Genomic DNA, 22,054 nt, shown 5'->3' on the forward strand with positions numbered 1-22,054 from the left:
AGGAGAGAGAGAGAGAGTGAGGCAGGAGAGAGAGAGTGAGGCAGGAGAGAGAGTGAGGCAGGAGAGAGAGTGAGGCAGGAGAGCTACTCCACCAGCTAACAGGGCTAAGAATGACTGTATCGTCAGTCCTCGATCTCTTCCTCCCTCCTCCCGCCTTCTCTCTCTCTCTCTCTCTCTCTCTCTCTCTGTGTGTGTGTGTGTGTGTGTGTGTGTGTGTGTGTGTGTGTGTGTGTGTGTTTCTATCTTCTGAGCTCCTGGAGGGTTCCATTGCAGTGTTCTGCATTCTCACTAGAATTTGGTAATGGTTCAGTGGCAGCAGACACGCCCCTCTGTGGACAGGAGGAAAACTGCAGGTTATTATTCTGCAGCTGACGCCACTGAGACTGTACACATGACTATTCCAATGAAAATAGGCAGACATCCATTCCTTCCAGAGCAAGACATACCTACTCCTGACTACACACTCTCTCTCACCTCGCTACAGAAGTGACGCTTTATCAACAAAAGTGTGTGAGAGAGAGCAGGAGAGAATTTGTTATGAAAGTACACTATACAATATGTGGGGCTAAAAACTGTTGTTGATTTATTAATCATTTATTTATAAATTTTTCCCTCCAGATAATATTTATCAAATAGGCCAAAAAATAAGTATTTTTTTTTACAAAATGAGTCATTTCTAAAACCATACTATGGCTGTTATATATCCTAAAATCAGAGCACGTCACGAACATTTATCTGGACTGAGAGAGTGGAAACAATACCCACTCCAATATCAACTCACAACTCTATGCAATTTTACTCAGTTTCCCAGAATGCATTACATGTATTTCATACAACCTGTAAACAAGTTCAAATACAATTTGGCGTAGCACCATGGTTACATAACATTCAAACAAACAAATAAAAAATGACAACAACTTTTGGTCAAGAGAACAACCTACAGGAAGAATTTAGAGTGTGTGTGTGTGTGTGTGTGTGTGTGTGTGTGTGTGTGAGTGAATGTGTGTGTGTGTGTGTGTGTGCGTGAGTGAATGTGTGTGTGTGTGTATGTGTGTCCGTGAGTGAATGTGTGTGTGTGTGTGTGTGTGTGTGTGAATGTGTGTGTGTGTGTGTGTGTGTGTGTGTGAGTGAATGTGTGTGTGTGTGTGTGTGTGTGATGATTTATGGAGCTCGTGGTCACATGATCACACTTCAGGACCTACTTACTGCCACTGTAAAAAGAATAAAAAATTAAAACAGAAGCACCTGGCAGCAATCCACTAACAGGGCTGCATAAATACGAAACACGTGACATCTGTAAAGTCTTTGTCTCTCCGCTCTGATAAATATCCTCCATCCTCTCCAGGCACCATTAGCCATTAAAACACACCATCCCGACCTCAAAACCAAATTTCTGCTTTGGATTTCCAAAATCTGAAATGGCGACATCAGTGATGGGGAGGATGTCTGAATCTGGGGCGTTGACCTCCAGTACGGTGCGCTCTCGTCCCAGTCGTCTCTGTAAGGGAAATGCAACAGTCCTGCTTATCCATGAGTTGTTAGAAAATCAGAAAGGATTTTGTTACATAGTTGTTAAACTGTCATTAACGAGATAAAGCATCAGGTTAAATATGAAATGTTTGAGTGTAAGGTGAGTGCAGCTGCTTTGAATGTCAGGTGTGTACAGGTTGAGTCTCAGGTGAGTACATGTGCTTTAAGTGTATAGTGGATGCAGTTTATTTGAGTGTAAGGTGAGTGCAGGTGGTTTGAGTGTAAGGTGAGTGCCGAGGGTTTGAGTGTAAGGTGAATGTGGGCAGCTTGCCTGGCAGCCGTCGTAGCTGGGCTGGATGTAGTGGGCATTTTTCTGTGTGAGTTCTTCACCATTGCCACCCTTAAAGCGCAGTGCATGTGTGTGGCTGAGGGTGGCGCTCTCAAGCCAGCCAGCAGAGTTCTGGCACAGGTAGGTGAACGTCTGTCTACCTGTAGCACTTAACAACTTCAAGAAACTGAGCTGCACTATATGTACTGGGTTACCGTCAGCATCCATATAAGAGAACTAGGGGAGAGAGGGAGAGAGAGAGAAGGAGAGTCTATATCACAAGCATGTCTTCAGAATTTCAGGAACTAGTAACAATTAAGGCATGTCACACACACACACACTCACACACACACACACACACACACACACACACACATACACATACACACACACACACACACAGAGACCTGTGAGCCTTTCCTGAAATGGCTGTACCAAGTTCCAGGTTTCTCCTTATTCCAGGCCGCCATCTTCACCTACAGCCAAACAAGCAATAATCATTCACAATCATTAGCTCTCCTTTGAATGCTTCTCGAAGTGATTTAGAACTCTTCTGTAAATGATTTAAACTCTTTTGTCAGTGATGTAGAACTTTTCTGTAAGTGAATTAGAACTCCTCTGTCAATCATTTAGAACTTTTCTGTCAGTCATATGACACACTTGCCAGTACATAAACATCAGAGACATCAGACAGCTCTCTCACCATCTGGAACTTGCTGTGGGGTTGCAGGCAGGTCTCCCCTTCTCCTGTGAAGTTACAGTAGACCTTAACGGAATCTCTGTGGCAACCCTGATTTGGATCAATCCAATACACACCTGAAGAGGGGTATTAATGATATGAATCATAAAGTCAAATGGCCTGCTTTACTGTCCCTGCTGAAAAATAAACACTCACAGTAACACACACACACACACACACACACACACACACACACACACACACACACACACACACACACACACACACCATCAGGGTAGTCAGGGTGACACATCCAGAGCTCCTTGCATGTACGGCCAGGGCTGTGGAATGTGCCCAGTGGGTTCCTCATGCCCTCCACCTCTGTCCTCATAGATGTCAGTGATGCCAACACCTCCTCCATGTCCCTCTCTCCACCCGGCGCGTCAGCCTGCACATCCTCCTCCATCTCATCTTCCATCTCTTCACCCTCCAGAGATGCCCCATCCACCTGAGAGTAATGCCTACGTATCCTGCTTCCATCCAGCAGGGGGTGAGAAGACATTCCTTCAGTTGACAAGCCCTAAACACACACACACACACACACACACACACACAGTATGGTTAAGCTGAGTCTCTAAGTGTTGTGTCAGTTATATAAATATCTCCCTCTCCTAAGGCTTTCTGGATGATCTAAACTTACTGGAGGTCCTGGAGGGCCAGGAGGTCCTTGATCTCCTCGAGGTCCGACTGGTCCCTGAAGAAACAAAACACTGTTTGTGTGTATGTGTTGTGAGTGTGTGTGTGAGAGTGTGTGTGCGTATGTGTAAGAAAGTAGTCTCACCTGGTTTCCCTTTGACCCTTTCTGTCCAACAGATCCCTGTAATATGGCAACACAGTTTACATTTACACTGCAGTGCAGTCAAAAGCTCTCTGTGCAGCACAGAGGTTGTGTAGCTGTGCTCTGCTGTTTAACGGGAGTGTGTGACAATGAGAGACTCACAGAGAGGCCGGTCAGGCCAGGGGCACCACTGGGTCCTGCAAATCCCACTCTACCCTGCAAGGGCAGAGTGCAACGGGACAGACACGTCAGACACAGCAGAGTGTGTTTGTGTGTGAGGTATAAATGTGTATGCATGTTTTTTATGTATGTGAGGGAGGAAAAAAATGTGGGTGTATGTGTGGGTAAGGAACTGTGTGTTTGTGTGTGTGTGTGTGAGAGAGAGAGAGAGAGACAGAGAGAGAGAGAGACAGAGAGAGAGAGCTTACCTGATCTCCTTTGGGTCCCTGAACACCCTGATTTCCAGGCAGGCCTCGATCTCCTTTTTCTCCGATTTCACCCGGAGGACCAATCAGACCAATCAGTCCTGTATGACCCTGTTACACACACACACACACACACACACACACACACACACACACACACACACACACACACACACACACACACACATACATACACACACACACATACATACATACACACACACACGCACGCACGCACGCACAAACTAAGGAATTAACAATTTATGTATACATGTGTTTGTGTGTGGGTGGGGGGGGTTGTTATTTGGGTGTGGGTGTGTGTGTTTGGGTGTGTGTTGGTGGGTGGATGGGTTTGAGTGTGTACCTTTTCTCCTTTTCTGCCAGGGTCTCCCTTCAGACCTGGCAGACCAGAGGGACCCTAAAGGTGAGAGGTCAGAGGCTTCCATTTATGTCATTTAAAGATCAAAGGATAACCTAAGATCACAGGTGGGTATCTGCTGGAGACTTACCAAAGGCCCTGGAGGACCTGTCTGACCTGGGGGGCCATTCAAGCCTTGCTCTCCCTGAAGAGAGGCAGACAGACAAAGAGATAGATAGATAGACAGACAGAGGGAGAGAGAGAGAGAGAGAGAGAGAGAGAGAGAGAGCGAGCAGACACAAAACATAGAGCGTCAAAGCCTTATTTTACACAACCGAGTTTCTATGACAACTTGCTGTTGTTGTGGAGATGTGGAGCTCACCGTTGGTCCTGGGATACCAGGGAGTCCCTGGGGACCCGCCTTCCCAGGGTTCCCTTGCCTGCCCACTGGACCTGTCTTCCCGATGACACCCTCATAGCCGAGAGCACCCTGCAGATAGAGCAAGAGACATACAGCAGTTATATATGCACCTGATATATACACCAAATATACATACACCTGATATATACACCTAAGACAAGATTTCTTAAACTCATTAAGAACCTAAAATATCAGCAAAAATGTTTTGATCTAATGCAACTGAGTACAATTTAAGGGTCTTGGTCAAGGGCCCAACAGTAGGGCTTGAACCAGCAACCATTCAACTACAAGTCAGGTACCTTAACTACTGAGCTACCACTGCCCTGTTTCTAACTGTTTATAACTGCCACACTTTTAGAGATACAATCAAACTGTATCTTACATCTTCTTATTACTGACCAGTTATTGCTGAGCTGTTATTACTAACCTGTTATTATTGATCTGTTATTACTGCCATGTAATTTTAGACCTATATAATCATATGACCTAAGATAGTGATTTTAAATGACCCAAGAATATGAATTTAAATGACAAACGATGATGTATTTATATGACCTAAGATAACATATTAAATAAACAAAGATAAGGTATTGACTTGATGGGTTTACCTTATCTCCTTTCAAACCAGGCTTCCCCTGTTTTCCTGGTGGGCCTAAATGACTCTACAAAAAGAGAGATAGAGAGAAAGAGAGGGAGAGAGAGATGGAGGAATAATTATTTATTGTTATTATTATTATTATTTATTATTTCATACCAATTACAGTTCTCTTCAAGTTCTTTATTTTAACAGAATTCTTAATTTCCTTAATTGCAAAGGTTCATTCATGAAATACTGTTTTGGCAATACTGTTATTGCATATGGTCATGCCAATAAAGCTAACTGCACTGAACTGAACAGAGAAAGAGATGGAGAGAGAGATTTTACAGGAAAAACTGTACTACCTAAGAAACCAAACCAACACACACACACACACACACACACACACACACACACACACACACACACACACACACACACACACTCACATTCACACTCACTGACCCTTCGCCCTGGTCGTCCTGGTGGACCAGGTTCCCCAGAAGCTCCTGGAGGACCCTGGAGGATAAAATAGAGAGCAGAGCAGATGGAAACCAAACAGCAAAACTGCTAAAATGACCTAATGATGAACTGATAAGCAAAAATACTCACAGCTTTTCCGGGTTCTCCATTATCTCCTTTTGACCCAGGACCTCCATCAATACCCTTGTAGGGAGAGAAGGGTCAGAGAGTTGGACAGAGAGACAGACCACGAGAAATGGAGAGCAAAGGATAACAGGTATCAGTAACAAAAATGTGATAAAAATAATTTGGTCTGAGTCACTAAAGAGGTTTAAGACCAGAAGGACATGGAAGAGGCAAGAAGATGTGCTCACATCAATTCCGGGCTCTCCAGGAGGTCCTGGGTCTCCAGTGACACCAATAGGACCCTGGAGAAAGAGAGTGAGAGGGAAGGGGAGGAGGAAAGAGTGGGAGAAATAGAGAGAGAGAGAGAGAGAGAGAGAGAGAGAGAGAGAGAGAGAGAGAGAGAGTGAGAGAGTGAGAGAGTAAGAGAGAAAACTGCTAAAGTTGTATTTGGTTGTATATTAAATTGCATGCATTAAATCAACCAACACCCCCGACACACACACTCACTGAGTTTCCTTTGGCTCCGTCCTCTCCTGGTGCACCTCTGGCTCCAGGAGGTCCTCCAGCACCTGGGGATCCAGTATCTCCTTTCTCCCCCTGATCACCTTTCCCTCCCTGCAGCACATACACATACAGACACACACACACACACACACACACACACACACACACACACACACACACACACACACACACACATTTAGTTTAAGCAAACGTCTATATAATCTTAAGATTTCAACTTTATATATATTTTGCAATATTTTATATTAAATTGTCTTTAGGATGTACTCTGCAAATTGTGCTTGTTTGAAAGCAACTTTCACTTTAGTCAAGCAACACTAACAGAAAAATAAAACAAAAAAAGGAGAGAAAAGGAGAAGGGAGAATAGGAAAAGAGGAGGAGAGCAGAGAAGGATAGTAGAGGGGAGGAGTAGAGGAGGAGAGGAGAGAAGGATAGTAGAGGGAAGGAGTAGAGGAGGAGAGCAGAGAAGGATAGTAGAGGGGAGGAGTACAGGAGGAGAGGAGAGAAGGATAGTAGAGGGGAGGAGTAGAGGAAGAGAGGAGAGAAGGATAGTAGAGGGGAGGAGTAGAGGAGGAGAGGAGTCTACAGGGCGGAGGTTTTACTTACAGTGCTTCCAGAAACACCAACAGGACCAGGATCACCTGACTCACCATCCTCCCCCTATTTGATACAATCATCATCATCATCATCATCATCATCATCATCATCATCATCATCATCATCATCACCAAATCAATAAAATTAAACTTATGGAAAAGGAAACTATAGGTTTCCTGAAGTGCTATAAAGTTTCATCCTGTGGAGAAGCGTGACTTTAGGTGGGGACGTTATTGGTAATGTTTTATTATACTTCATTAGGTACATAAGCGCTGTCACAGAACGCTCCGCTTCCCCATGAGTCACGTGGTACGGCCTGCCACGTGCAGGGCGAGTTCTCCATTGTTTGTGCAGGGATTGATGTTAAGTGTTTGTCTGTCTACTTAAACCCCCGCCTGTGTGTGCCTCAGCGTTGGTCGTTATTAATGTCATTGTTCGTATTAGTGTCATTATTAGTGTTAGTGTCGATGTCATTTACTATTGTCGTTGTCATTACTTAGGTCCCTGTTAGTGTAAACATTAAATGCCACTGTCTCTGTTAGTGTTTAAACTGTTTGTATATTCATGTTCACTTTTGTCCCTATGTGTGAGTGCCGTCGTTGTCGTTCATGTTTTATGTCATTAAATGTTTGACTATGTCAAGAAAGTCTGCGTTTCCTGCTCCGCACCCTGCGGCACTCGGACCAACGTTACAGAGTGACCAACCACCAAAGGAAGCTGACTCCCTCAGTGAAATACGGACTTCCTAGCGGGAGGTGTGTAGGCACTCCCTGCACTGCCGCCTGGATCCCAGGAAACTGGGAAGAAGACTGCAACCAGTGTCTGCATCCACTCCGGAGGTGGAGGGGAACACCCCCAGGAATTTCTTGGGGGGGGCCTGAGGCTACCAAGCTCCCCGAGGACCGCGGGGACAGTGGTTTGGTGGAGCCGGCTAGGTCTCTGGTTAGCGAGGGCAAAGCCCGAGTTCCTCCCCCTCCATGGGCTCACGAGCAAGACTGGAGGTGTCCGCACAAAGCCTTGGAGACAGACTGCCTCTGGGGCCCTCCTAGAGTGGCTGGTGAAAGGAGGACCATTGGGGGAAGCTGCATGTCTGGAACCTGGGCGGATGTGCACCCCCGTGTGTCCATCAGGGCCAATTACACATTTGCACCGCCTGCGGTATTAGCAGGCTCTGCAGTACAGCGTCTTGTGTGTGTTTTTAGGTGCATCACATCGCAGGGAGTGTACTGGATGGACCCGAGAGAGGCAGGCACTCTGCCTTTCTCCCTTGTGCAAGGAGGTCTCCCCGGTAGACGGCTCCTAGCCCGCTTTGTGTTTGGTGGGCACCAGGCATTGCCGTGCGGTGTCTATGTGTGTGCACGGCAGCCTGGGGTTCACTGTCCCAGAATAGGAGGCATCGGGAGCCGCGCCCCTGGGGAGGGGTCATCATCGGGGAATGCTTCCCCCTCACACGTAGGACTGTCCTGAGAGAGGCCGGGAAAGCTGCCTTTCTTCCTCCTGCTGAGAGGTCTCCCTCGTTAGCAGCACCTGGCCCACCCTGTGTTGGGTGGGCACTGGGCAGGGCCGTACTGTGTCTGTGTGTGTGTACGGCAGCCTGGGATTCGCTGTCCTGGATTTAGACGCTTCGGGAGCAATGCACCTTAGGAGGAGATTCTATCACGGAACGCCCCCCCCCCCCACAAGTCACATGGTACGGCTTGCCGCATGCGGGGGGTTATTCTCCATTGTTTGTAGTTACACCCTCTGTGATGGCACACATCTGTGCAGGGATTGATGTTAAGTGTTTGTCTGTCTACTTAAACCCCCACCTGTGTGTGCCTCAGCATTGGTCATTATTAATGTCATTGTCATTAATGTCATTATTAATGTCATTATTCGTATTAGTATCACTGCGGCACTCGGGCCAACGTTACAAGTGTGACTTTAGGTGGTGACGTTATTGGTAAAGTGTTATTAAGCTTCATTAGGTACATAAGCATGACTTTAGGTGGTGATGTTATTGGTCCATTAGATCCCACCTTCTCTCCTACTGCACCAGGCTGACCTCGAACTCCGGTTCTACCTGGAGGACCCTACACACAGATCAATGAACAGACTCAATCTTGTTAAACTGTGTGTGTTTGTTTGTGTGAGAGTGTGTGAATGTGTGTGTACCATACCTGTCCTCCACTGGGACCCTGAGGCCCTCTGGGACCATGCTGACCTGGCGGGCCCTTTAACCACAAACAGGTGCATCAGTTCAAATGACTAACTCAACAAAGTAGATAAAAACTAGTTCATTTAAACACATAAGGTTCCAAACCTAAATGTAAATCAGCAATAAATTGAGGCATATCTGATACAGAACAATGTGGTCATAGATTTATGAAGGTGTCTTTAATACAGTGAAATATAGTTGAATATTACATATAGTGATTTAGGGAGACAAAAATAAATATTAATAAGGAAATGTGGTCACAGGAAATGATCTCACAATAAGTCCAGCATGTCCACTCTCCCCCTTCTCTCCTGTAAGTCCTGGCATTCCCTAAACACAAACACACACACTTTCAACGACATCATCTTATCATTCCCTAAACACATTATCATTCCCTAAACACAAACACACACACTCTCAATGACATCATCTTATCATTTCCTAAATACAAACACACACACTCTCATTGACATCATCTTATCATTCCCTAAACACATCATCTTATCATTCCCTAAACACAAACACACACTCTCAATGACATCATCTTATCATTCCCTAAGCACAAACACACACACTTTCAATGACATCATCTCATCCCCTAAACACAAACACACACTCTCAATGACATCATCTTATCATTTCCTAAACACAAACACACACTCTCATTGACATCATCTTATCATTCCCTAAACACAAACACACACTCTCAATGACATCATCTTATCATTCCCTAAACACAAATACACACGCTCTGATTGACATCCTGACATCATCTTATCATTCCCCAAACACAAACACACACTCTCTAATTGACATCATGACATCATCTTATCATTCCCTTAACACAAACACACACACACTCTCATTGACATCATGACATCATCTTATCGTTCCCTAAACACAAACACACGATCTCATTGACATCATGACATCATCTTATCATTCCCTAAACATAAACACACACTCTCTAATTGACATCATGACATCATCTCATCATTCCCTAAACACAAACACACTCAATCACATCATCTTATCATTCCCTAAACACAAACACACACTCTCTAATTGACATCATGACATCATCTTATTGTTCCCTAAACACAAACACACATGCTCTCATTGACATCATGACATCATCTTATCGTTCCCTAAACACAAGCACACACGATCTCATTGACATCATGACATCATCTTATTGTTCCCTAAACACAAACTCTCTCATTGATATCATGACATCATCTTAACATTCCCTAAACACAAACACACATGCTCTCAATGACATCATGACATCATCTTATCATTCCCTAAACACAAACACATACTCTCAATGACATCATCTTATCATTCCCTAAACACAAACACACACACTCTCAATGACATCATGATATCATCTTATCATTCCCTAAACACGCATACTCTTAACCATGACATCATCTTATCATTCCCTAAACACAAACACACACACTCTCAATGACATCATGACATCATCTTATCATTCCCTAAACACAAACACACTCTGAACCATGACATTATCTTATCAATCTTTAAACACAAACACACACTATCAATGACATCATCTTATCGTTCCCTAAACACAAACACACACTGTCAACCATGATGTCATCTCATAAAATAATCACGTTTCTGCTGTATAGCTATGAACATCAAGGCCAAAAAAACACATGGAGAAAAAAACACACACACACAACCTTGACAAAAGCGCATATTTTCTATTACCAGTAGTCACCAACAGTCACCATCCGTCAGATTTTTCAATGCTGCCACAGCACCTATATTTGGCCAGCATATCAATAAAGTTGTTCTGATTTGAATGGGGGAGGGGGTACCTGTAGGCCCACTGGTCCTGTGGCGCCTTTAAAGCCCCGGAGTCCCTCATCTCCTTTCTGGCCATACATGCCCTGCTGGCCTGGTGGACCAGGTTCTCCATCCACACCCTGCGCCACAAAACAGGCTCATCCCCAAAAAACAACTCACTGCTGCTATCCCAGGTGACCAAATGGTACATGATTCTGCCTTATGAATTTATAATCATGACGTGACATTTTTACAGGTAAACTCATGTTACATGTAAACATTTTTACAGGTAAACTCATGTTACATGTATACATTTTTACAGGTAAACTCATGTTACATGTATACATTTTTCTAGGCCAGCAGCTTATAATCAGTTGTTCATCTGGAAGTCAACCAATTACAAATAATCTTTTCTTAAAACATACTAAATGCACCATTAAAGTATTAAATTATTCATTAAAAATTAGTTCATTCACTCACTCACTCATTTGCTTATTCATTCACTCATTCACACAGTCATATTTTTACTCACTCACTCATTTATTCATTCATTCATTCAATCACTCACTCACTCACTCACTCACTCACTCACTCATTCACTCACTCACCATTGTTCCTGGCTGACCTTCTGGTCCCTGGGTTCCTGCTGGACCTGGAGGTCCCTGTGCAGAGTAAACAGACTGCTGAACAACACACAAGCCCAACTTATAACAACACACAAATACAGCTCATAACAATACACAAACACAGCTTATAACAACAAACAAATACATCTCATAACAATACACAAACAGTCTATAACATGCAAACAACATTTATAACAACACAAAAATACAGCTTATAACAACACACAAACAGTCTATAACGCAATCAAAATTTAAAACAACACAAAGACAACTTATAACAACACATGAACACTCACTGGTTCACCTTTATAACACCACATGAACACTCACTGGTTCCCCTTTATAACACCACATGAACACTCACTGGTTCCCCTTTATAACACCACACAAACACTCACTGGTTCCCCTTTATAACACCACACGAACACTCACTGGTTCCCTTTTATAACACCACACGAACACTCACTGATTCCCCTTTATAACACCACACGAACACACTGATTCCCCTTTATAACACCACACGAACACTCACTGATTCCCCTTTATAACACCACACGAACACTCATTGGTTCCCCTTTATAACACCACACGAACACTCACTGGTTCCCCTTTATAACACCACACGAACACTCACTGGTTCCCCTTTATAACACCACACGAACACACTGATTCCCCTTTATAACACCACATGAACACTCACTGATTCCTCTTTATAACACCACACGAACACTCACTGGTTCTCCTTTATAACACCACATGAACACTCACTGGTTCCCCTTTATAACACCACACGAACACTCATTGGTTCCCCTTTATAACACCACACGAACACTCACTGGTTCCCCTTTATAACACCACACGAACACACTGATTCCCCTTTATAACACCACACGAACACTCACTGATTCCCCTTTATAACACCACACGAACACTCATTGGTTCCCCTTTATAACACCACACGAACACTCACTGGTTCCCCTTTATAACACCACACGAACACTCACTGATTCCCCTTTATAACACCACACGAACACACTGATTCCCCTTTATAACACCACATGAACACTCACTGATTCCTCTTTATAACACCACACGAACACTCACTGGTTCTCCTTTATAACACCACACGAACACTCACTGGTTCCCCTTTATAACACCACACAAGCACTCAATGGTTCCCCTTTATAACACCACACAAGCACTCAATGGTTCCCCTTTATAACACCACACAAACACTCACTGATTCCTCTTTATAACACCACACAAACACTCACTGATTCCTCTTTATAACACCACATGAACACTCACTGGTTCTCCTTTGTCTCCTTTGCTGCCTTTTTGTCCTGGACCTCCTGTTTCACCCTGCAAATAGAACAAATATCACACAAAGTACATATACATCCTCACTGTGTCTGTCTGTCTCTCTCTCTCTCTCTCTCTCTCTCTCTCTCTCACACACACACACACACACAATACCTTGTCTCCATCCTCTCCTGGTGGTCCTGGAGGACCTGTGGCTCCTGGCAATCCCACAGGCCCCTGGTCTCCATCTTGCCCAGCTGGGCCAATGGGACCCTTCTCTCCCTACAAAGATAACATACATTATAGCTAGCACACACACACACACACACACACACACACACACACACACATACAAGCACTGGCACTGGACACACTTTGTTGAGCTGAGGAAGTTAGTTCCAAATAAACAACTAACTTAGTGTTCTTTCAGTAACTCTAGTTTAAAGCCTTCATTTATTAAACTGTATAATTGTATATATGCACTCTGGTCTAGGATATTAAATAGTGTTTTTAGATGCGAAGCACCTCATGGAACTTGATTGTAGCTCACTCACACTCACACACTCACTTAGCAAACAGGAAATTCTCCACAAGGTGGCAGTGTTACAGTGGTGCTTCACATCAATGACTCTGTGCGCCCTTGTTAGTGTATATAAGTATGTGATTGTCCATGACCCTCTAGTATGTATGCATTTATATGTCATGTAAACTCAAAACATTTAAAGGAGAGGAGAGGGGAGGAGAGGAGAGGGGAGGAGAGGAGAGGAGAGAGAGGAGAGGAGAGGAGAGAGAGGAGAGAGAGGAGAGGAGAGGGGAGGAGAGGAGAGGAGAGGGGAGGAGAGGAGAGGAGAGGAGAGGGGAGGAGAGGAGAGGAGAGAGAGGAGGAGAGGAGAGGAGAGAGAGGAGGAGAGGAGAGGAGAGGAGAGGAGAGAGAGGAGAGGAGAGAGAGGAGAGAGAGGAGAGGAGAGGGGAGGAGAGGAGTGAAGAGAGGACAGGAGAGAGGAGGAGAGGAGAGGAGAGGAGAGGAGAGGAGAGGAGAGGGGAGGGGAGGAGAGGAGAGGAGAGGAGAGAGAGGAGAGAGAGGAGAGGAGAGGAGAGGAGAGGAGAGAGAGGAGAGAGGAGGAGAGGAGAGGAGAGAGAGGAGAGGGGAGGAGAGGAGTGAAGAGAGGACAGGAGAGAGGAGGAGAGGAGAGGGGAGGAGAGGAGTGGAGAGAGGAGAGGAGAGGAGAGGAGAGGTTATTTAAACATTTAAACATGAACATGTTCAGCTATGTAATTGTTCTAATGATCAGGAAGAGGCGGGTCTTACTGGTTCTCCCTTCTCTCCCATTGGTCCAGGCCCACCAATAGTTCCAGTACGTCCTGGCTGACCAATTGCACCAGCCAGACCAGGAGGGCCCCTCTCACCTGTAGAACCCTGATAGCACACACATACAGAGAGAGAGAGAGAGACAGATGTACAGAGAGACAGATGTACAGAGAGAGAGACAGACATACAGAAAGAGAGACAGATGTACAGAGAGAGAGACGTACAGAGAGAGAGAGAGACGTACAGAGAGAGAGAAAGATGTACAGAGAGACAGATGTACAGAGAGAGAGAGAGAGACGTACAGAGAGAGAGAAAGAGAGACAGATGTACAGAGAGAGAGAGACAGACAGACATACAGAGAGAAAGAGAGAGATGTACAGAGAGAGAGACAGACATACAGAGAGAGAGAAAGAGAGACAGATGTACAGAGAGAGAGACACACGTACAGAGAGAGAATGACAGATATAGAGTTTATTTCCCATATCCTGTATACAACTCAAGTCTACTCAAAATCATTATTGTTATTATCATTATCGGAAATCGTTATTTCCTTTGATTAAATTTTTTGACTAAACAGTAAGAGAAAACAAATACATACAGTAGAACCAGAAGTCCCTGTAGGACCCTCCCCTCCTTTCAGACCAGCTGGCCCCTATAGGACACATACATCACATGATAAAGCAACATATATATATATATATATATATATATATATATATATATATATATATATATATATGAATGATCAAATTACACTAATCATTCATTTTGATAAATCTTTCCCAATTTGTCTGTTTCAATGATATTTCTATACTGGTTTGCATCAGACAATTTATATGAAATGTACTTCTAAAGATATTATTCTAATGTAATTTCATTGCTTTCTGTACTTCATTAGTAGTCTCTAAAGCTGTCAATCACTGAAAATCACTTGTCTAGCTGCCTGTCATCTGATAGTAGTCATAGTAACAGTTACCATAGAGCCTGGTGCTCCACGACTACCACGGAATCCTTTCAATCCAGGCGGACCACTTTTCCCTGGAGTTCCAGTAGTTCCAGGGTCTCCCTGACAATCAAAGACACACAAAAACACACATACACACGTGAGCACACACATGCACATAAACAAACAAAGTGTATATATAAAAATTACAAATACATTGCCTGGCCAGAAAAAAGGTCACACGCTCTAATATTTAGTTGGACCGCCTTTCGCTTTGATTATGGCATGCATTCACTGTGGCATCATTTCCACAAGCTTCTGCAATGTCACAACATTTATTTCTGTCTAGAGCTGCATTAATTTTTCCCCAAGATCTTGTATTGATCATGGGAGATTTGGACCACTGCGCAAAGTCTTCTCCAGCACATCCCAAAGATTCTCAATGGGGTTCAGGTCTGGACTCTGTGTTGGCCAATCCATGTGTGAAAATGATCTCATGCTCCCTGAACCACTCTTTCAAAATTTGAGCCCGATGAATCCTGGCATTGTCATCTTGGAATATGCCTGTGCCATCAGGGAAGAAAAAATCCATTGATGGAATAACCTGGTTGTTCAGTATATTCAGGTAGTCAGCTGACCTCATTCTTTGGGCACATAACATTGCTCAACCTAGACCTGACCAACTGCAGCAACCCCAGATCATAGCACTGCCCCCACAGGCTTGTACGGTAGGCAATAGGCATTGTGCGTGTGGAAATGCTCTTACTTTCACTATTAAACATATCCCTGAGTTCTACTGTTGTTTCTCTACAATTTGATTTCATCACACGTTTAAGTGATCGCCAATCATTCAAGAATTTTTTCTGACCACATTCCTTCCTCAAAAGATGATCTTTCCCCACTGTTCTTCCATTTTTTAATAATGCGTTGGACAGTTCTTAACCCGATTTTAGTAGTTTCAGCAATCTCCTTAGATGTTTTGTCTGCTTGATGCATACCAATAATTTGACCCCTTCTGAAACAGATTAACATCTTTTCTACAACCACAGGATGTGTCTTTCGACATGGTTGTTTATCAAATGAGAAGCTACTCACTGCATCAGTTAGGGTTAAATAACTTGTTGCCAGGTGAAACATAATCACCCATACAGTAATTATCCAATGGAAGGCTCTTACCTATTTGCTTAGTTAAATCCAGGTGGTGACCTTTTTTTTGGCCAGGCAGTGTATGATGAAAATGATGAAGATGAATATGTTCTGACCTTTGCCCCCTCTTTTCCTGCTGCTCCAGGCAGACCTTGCTCTCCAGGTGGTCCTGGGGTTCCTGGGTGACCTCTTTCTCCCATTGGCCCGGTTTCCCCAGTCTTCCCCTAGAAACCACAAACAGCCAATCACACAATTCTCTGCATAGTCCACACCAATCAGAGTCATCCAATTAAAAGAAGTAATTAAAGATGTCAACTGACAAAATGGTTCTTCTGCATGATACTGATGTGACAATAGAAAATGATTCACCACAATGTGAACCTGAAGCCAACCTCCCATAACAATTTAGACACACCATTCAAAAGCTTCTCACACACACCAATCAAAAGCAATCTTCTCACAGACATACCAATCAAACCAAGATTCCCAGTCACCTCACTTAAAAAGAACCTCCCACAGATACATCAATTAAAGCAAAAATTAAATCCAGATGAGAAATGTGAAATGAAACTAAGAATAATACATACACAAACATGTACGCACGCATGCACACACACACACACACACACACACACACACACACACACTCACCTGTGGTCCGACCACTCCAGCAGGTCCTGGAGGCCCTGTCTTCCCTTGAAAACCCTGAAAAGAGAATGATATTCTGTGACTGACAGGCATGCAGCTCAGCCAATCAGCATGTAGTGGACACAGAACAGAATGCTATGGATGACCACAAAGTCCCTCCCACCTCTGTCCAGCAACAAGAGTAATGATAGCAATGTAACAGGGCTGTTTACACAGTTTCATCCAACAGTTCAGTTCTGTGTCATTTATATATTCATCAGGCCACTAGTTCTCTTTATTCATACTCTGGGATTGCAAGCTACAGAAATCTAAAGCAAAAAACACATTCAAAATTTTATTTTTTTTTGGTATTTAATTATTAAATGACTTTATATAAAAGTTATTAATATTATCGTATTATTCACTATCGCTATGTGATAGTTAGTATAATATTGCTATATTATTCAGTATCAGCATTTTTTGATAGAGTCCAATTCTTAGAATTTCAGATGTACAATGAATGTAATGTTTCATAAAACTCACTGGCTCCGCCCTCTGGCCTGGATGACCTGGCAAGCCGTCTTTGCCAGCAGGACCCTGTGTGAAAACCAGGCGAGCATATGGTGATATACTGAATTTAAATACTACCAATGAAAAGCAAACACTGTTAATGTGAGCATTTTTGATCAGGGCCTATAAATTGAGTTGAACTCTGATGACAGTAACCAGTGAAGTGGGTCTGGTGTGTGATGTGAACTCTGATGACATCAAACAGTGAAGTGTGTCTGGTGTGTGATGTGAACCCTGATGACAGTAACCAGTGAGGTGTGTCTGGTGTGTGATGTGAACTCTGATGACATCAAACAGTGAGGTGTGTCTGGTGTGTGATGTGAACTCTGATGACATCAAACAGTGAGGTGTGTCTGGTGTGTGATGAAGGCACTTACATTTGCTCCTTTTGGACCAATCTCTCCTACACGACCCTGAGGCCCTTGGGGGCCCTAATACACAAAGAACTAGTGAGTCAACAGAACCAGTCACTATGATAATGCATGTGTGAGCGTGTGTGTGTGTGTGTGTGTGTGTGTGTGTGTGTGTGTGTGTGTGTGTGTGTGAGTGTGAATGTGTGTGTGTGTGTGTGTGTGTGTGTGTGTGTGTGTGTGTGTGTGTGTGTGTGTGTGTGTGTGTGTGTGTGTGTGTGTATGTGTGTTCTTACTCTCTCTCCTGTTGGTCCCAGGGGTCCATCATGACCTGCAGAGCCCTTTAAAACAAACAGTTGAAATGACACAGAATTATACAGAATTATACACCACTAATGAGTTTAACACTACTGATACTTTTACTGCTAATACGTTTATTGGAATAATACAATACTGATATGTTTAACAGAATTATACACTACTGATGATATTAATATTATCTTTACTGATGAGTTTAATTGGATTATACACTACTGACAAATTTAATGGGATTATATATTAATGAATTTTATCATTATATGATACTTATGGGGGTGGGGGGACAGACGGAATAATATATATCGTGCCTGTCTGACTCTGAACCACAGCTACTGCACACGTTGAACCAAATACTCCACTGTATAGGGGATATCCCCCTACTTTTCACATTGTAAATTGAGGTCAACATTTTGCCCCGATCGTGATTAGGTTTGAAGTGCACATAAAACGTAAATGTTAATAGTTTTATTAGAACAATAGACAGCTTACATGATTTAACAAAACTGATCAAAAGGGCATGCGAAGGGTGGGGCAGGTTCATAAAGGGGGCATTTGTCTCATCCTCCTGCCCTAACCCTTACATTGAGTTCTGGCTTATATGCTACTGATGAGTTAATGGAATATATATTATTGCACATTCAAATGCAGCAAACTCAGTCCTACATCTACCAATTGTGCTTCATTTCAATATTAAAGCATCAGTGTTGACATGTAATCACATGACAGAAAATACCTCATGGCAATAGTATTAACCTGTGAGACAGAGTGATTCTGAACACCTACCACTCACAGACATGCAGACATGCAGACATGCAGACACTTTTAAAAGGAAACTGAAACTGAGGAAGTAAAGAAGAGAAATATAAGGAAACTGAAACTGAGGAAGTAAAGAAGAGAAATATAAGGAAACTGAAACTGAGGAAGTAAAGAAGAGAAATATAAGGAAACTGAAACTGAGGAAGTAAAGAAGAGAAATATAAGGAAACTGAAACTGAGGAAGTAAAGAAGAGAAATATAAGGAAACTGAAACTGAGGAAGTAAAGAAGAGAAATATAAGGAAACTGAAACTGAGGAAGTAAAGAAGAGAAATATAAGGAAACTGAGGGGAGGAATATGAGGGGAGGTCAGACCTTCTCTCCTGATTTTCCAGTGGGTCCTCTTGCACCTCTCGCTCCCCGAGCACCCTATGGGTGTACACACACACACACACACACAGACACACGCACACATACACACGCACACACACACACACACAAATATACACACATACATACACACACACACACACACATATATACACATATATACACACATACATACATACACACACACACACACACACACACACACACACACACACACACACACACACACACACACACACACTTACTTTCATAGATTAGCGTTCCATTTTGATAATGTAATTATAATAACTATGTTAATTTCTTTTTGCACAGGCACTTACATAGGGACCTCTCTCTCCTGCAGCACCTGGCTGGCCTGGAGGGCCCTGGTAACAGCAACAAAGCGACAAATAAAACAAAACAAAAGACAATCGCATATTTATTACATATATTGATAATTGTTTCTATGACAAATGCAGCCCTAATCAAACACTTTTGTTTGTCATTTGTAGGAAAACCCTTGACCTCTTTTAGAGCTCATTCCACTACTGCTCACAGAGATGTTCTTTAGTACTGCTCACAGAGCTGCTATTCTTTAGTACTGCTCACAGAGCTGCTATTCTTTAGTACTGCTTACAGAGCTGCTATTCTTTAGTACTGCTCACAGAGCTGCTATTCTTTAGTACTGCTTACAGAGCTGCTATTCTTTAGTACTGCTCACAGAGCTGCTATTCTTTAGTACTGCTTACAGAGCTGCTATTCTTTAGTACTGCTCACAGAGCTGCTATTCTTTAGTACTGCTTACAGAGCTATTCTTTAGTACTGCTCACAGAGCTGCTATTCTTTAGTACTGCTCACAGAGCTGCTATTCTTTAGTACTGCTTACAGAGCTGTTCTTTAGTACTGCTCACAGAGCTGCTATTCTTTAGTACTGCTTACAGAGCTGTTCTTTAGTACTGCTCACAGAGCTGCTATTCTTTAGTACTGCTTACAGAGCTGTTCTTTAGTACTGCTCACAGACCTGCTATTCTTTAGTACTGCTTACAGAGCTGTTCTTTAGTACTGCTCACAGAGCTGCTATTCTTTAGTACTGCTCACAGAGCTGCTATTCTTTAGTACTGCTTACAGAGCTGCTATTCTTTAATACTGCTTACAGAGCTGTTCTTTAGTACTGCTCACAGAGCTGCTATTCTTTAATACTGCTTACAGAGCTGTTCTTTAGTACTGCTCACAGAGCTGCTATTCTTTAGTACTGCTTACAGAGCTGCTATTCTTTAGTACTGCTTACAGAGCTGTTCTTTAGTACTGCTCACAGAGCTGCTATTCTTTAGTACTGCTCACAGAGCTGCTATTCTTTAGTACTGCTTACAGAGCTACTATTCTTTAATACTGCTTACAGAGCTGTTCTTTAGTACTGCTCACAGAGCTGCTATTCTTTAGTACTGCTTACAGAGCTGCTATTCTTTAGTACTGCTCACAGAGCTGCTATTCTTTAGTACTGCTCACAGAGCTTCTGTCCTTTATTACTGCTCACAGAGCTGCTGTTCTTTAGTACTGTTCACAGAGCTGCTGCTCTTCCTTTGGGCTCTGTATTTCAAAGTGCGTTTGTTCTGTTAGCACACCTTTCTGCCCTTCTCTCCTATTACACCCACAGGCCCTGGGAAACCATCAGCTCCCTGTCCAGAAATAAACAAACATAGCATGTGAAATTAAACCGTACTTTATAAAGCGACAACAAACAGATCTGTGATTAAGTTCATCCTGTTCTGTTTTATTCATCTTGCCTTTGGTCCCTGCCGTCCTGGGTACCCTGGCAACCCTGGAACCCCAAGTTTACCCTGATGAGACATAGAGAGAACAGTAGCTATACTTTCACATGCCAGCACTTTATTTCCCTGTTTTCATTATAAAGATGCTGACCATAAAGGTTGTGATGATGAGGGCTTAAAAGCTCTACCTTTTCTCCTGCAATGCCAGATGGCCCTGCATCTCCCAATGGCCCGGACTGACCCTTCAATCCTTCTGGACCATCCTCTCCACGCATACCCGTAGGTCCAGTGTCTCCCTGTTGGGCGTGGGGGGTGGGTATTGTGGGGTGGATGAGAAATACATTGCTGTTTTTGAAAATAATAACAAATGCACCAAAGGTTTGTGTGTGTGTGTGTGGGGGGGTATTGATTCACTGCTCCTTACACTGTCTCCCTTGACACCCATCTCACCCTTAGCCCCAGGGAAGCCATCTTCACCCTGAAACATGGACATTCTCAGGCAACATTATGGAGAGAAGGACATAATAACACGTCATAACAATAACACATAATAACACACAGAAACACATCAATGCCACCAAATCCAAGTCCTTTGTCAATTCCTTTCCAGACTATAACTATATTCAAATGTGTCTAACAATATATAGAATAACCATGTAGATTTTAGATTTGACATTTTCTGTATTTTGACCCATAGTGTCACTCTGAATCCCAGTTACGCAAGCACCATGACTCAGTATGGTTCACTATGAGTCATTATGACTTGCTATGACTGAGTAAGAGAGAAAACTGCAACTGCTCTTTAAAATGGAAGGTTATTAGACCCTCTGAGATGGGTCTCTAGATATAACCAAGCTCATCTGCAGTTACTGCCAGGGTAAACATGCATATCACTGAATTATATCCAGTCTCAGATATAATTTGCAAGCAAAACACACCACTGACACCAGCAACAGTTTTGACAGAGTAAACTAGGTACAATGCTGATGTGTGCAAAGCAGTGGAACACTGAGCAGAACATAAGGAGAACACTGAGGAGAAAACTGAGGAGAACATGAGGAGAACACTGAGGGGAACCCAAGGAGAACACTGAGGTGAACATGAACCCAGACAGCAAGACAGAAAGACAGACCATCACTGCCTGCAGGCACACA

The 22,054-nt window shown here is 43.2% G+C and overlaps 1 protein-coding gene across 1 annotated transcript in view; it reads right to left on the reverse strand.

Annotated features, from left to right (window-relative positions):
* Positions 1-1,145: 1,145 nt before the first annotated feature.
* col5a3b (collagen, type V, alpha 3b) overlaps positions 1,146-22,054 on the reverse strand; it is a 40,326-nt gene continuing 19,417 nt past the window's right edge. Inside the window, exons 28-66 of the mRNA XM_035534828.1 lie at positions 21,325-21,378; positions 21,089-21,196; positions 20,916-20,969; positions 20,754-20,807; positions 19,473-19,517; positions 19,138-19,191; positions 17,986-18,030; positions 17,717-17,770; positions 17,313-17,366; positions 16,794-16,847; positions 16,259-16,366; positions 15,030-15,119; positions 14,652-14,705; positions 14,054-14,161; positions 12,919-13,026; positions 12,751-12,804; positions 11,425-11,478; positions 10,849-10,956; positions 9,278-9,331; positions 8,964-9,017; positions 8,823-8,876; positions 6,814-6,867; positions 6,192-6,299; positions 5,933-5,986; positions 5,709-5,762; positions 5,562-5,615; positions 5,128-5,181; positions 4,481-4,588; positions 4,250-4,303; positions 4,105-4,158; positions 3,744-3,851; positions 3,478-3,531; positions 3,319-3,354; positions 3,178-3,231; positions 2,766-3,057; positions 2,502-2,614; positions 2,206-2,274; positions 1,802-2,035; positions 1,146-1,498 (exon numbers count right to left, since the gene is read on the reverse strand). Of these exons, the coding sequence (XP_035390721.1) occupies positions 1,352-1,498; positions 1,802-2,035; positions 2,206-2,274; positions 2,502-2,614; positions 2,766-3,057; positions 3,178-3,231; positions 3,319-3,354; positions 3,478-3,531; positions 3,744-3,851; positions 4,105-4,158; positions 4,250-4,303; positions 4,481-4,588; positions 5,128-5,181; positions 5,562-5,615; positions 5,709-5,762; positions 5,933-5,986; positions 6,192-6,299; positions 6,814-6,867; positions 8,823-8,876; positions 8,964-9,017; positions 9,278-9,331; positions 10,849-10,956; positions 11,425-11,478; positions 12,751-12,804; positions 12,919-13,026; positions 14,054-14,161; positions 14,652-14,705; positions 15,030-15,119; positions 16,259-16,366; positions 16,794-16,847; positions 17,313-17,366; positions 17,717-17,770; positions 17,986-18,030; positions 19,138-19,191; positions 19,473-19,517; positions 20,754-20,807; positions 20,916-20,969; positions 21,089-21,196; positions 21,325-21,378 (3,123 nt within the window). The 3' untranslated portion in view covers positions 1,146-1,351. The remainder of the gene's footprint in view (positions 1,499-1,801; positions 2,036-2,205; positions 2,275-2,501; positions 2,615-2,765; positions 3,058-3,177; positions 3,232-3,318; positions 3,355-3,477; positions 3,532-3,743; positions 3,852-4,104; positions 4,159-4,249; positions 4,304-4,480; positions 4,589-5,127; positions 5,182-5,561; positions 5,616-5,708; positions 5,763-5,932; positions 5,987-6,191; positions 6,300-6,813; positions 6,868-8,822; positions 8,877-8,963; positions 9,018-9,277; positions 9,332-10,848; positions 10,957-11,424; positions 11,479-12,750; positions 12,805-12,918; positions 13,027-14,053; positions 14,162-14,651; positions 14,706-15,029; positions 15,120-16,258; positions 16,367-16,793; positions 16,848-17,312; positions 17,367-17,716; positions 17,771-17,985; positions 18,031-19,137; positions 19,192-19,472; positions 19,518-20,753; positions 20,808-20,915; positions 20,970-21,088; positions 21,197-21,324; positions 21,379-22,054) is intronic.

The sequence above is a fragment of the Electrophorus electricus genome, chromosome 16 (genome assembly GCF_013358815.1).
Source record: "Electrophorus electricus isolate fEleEle1 chromosome 16, fEleEle1.pri, whole genome shotgun sequence".
Classification (NCBI taxonomy): domain Eukaryota; kingdom Metazoa; phylum Chordata; class Actinopteri; order Gymnotiformes; family Gymnotidae; genus Electrophorus; species Electrophorus electricus.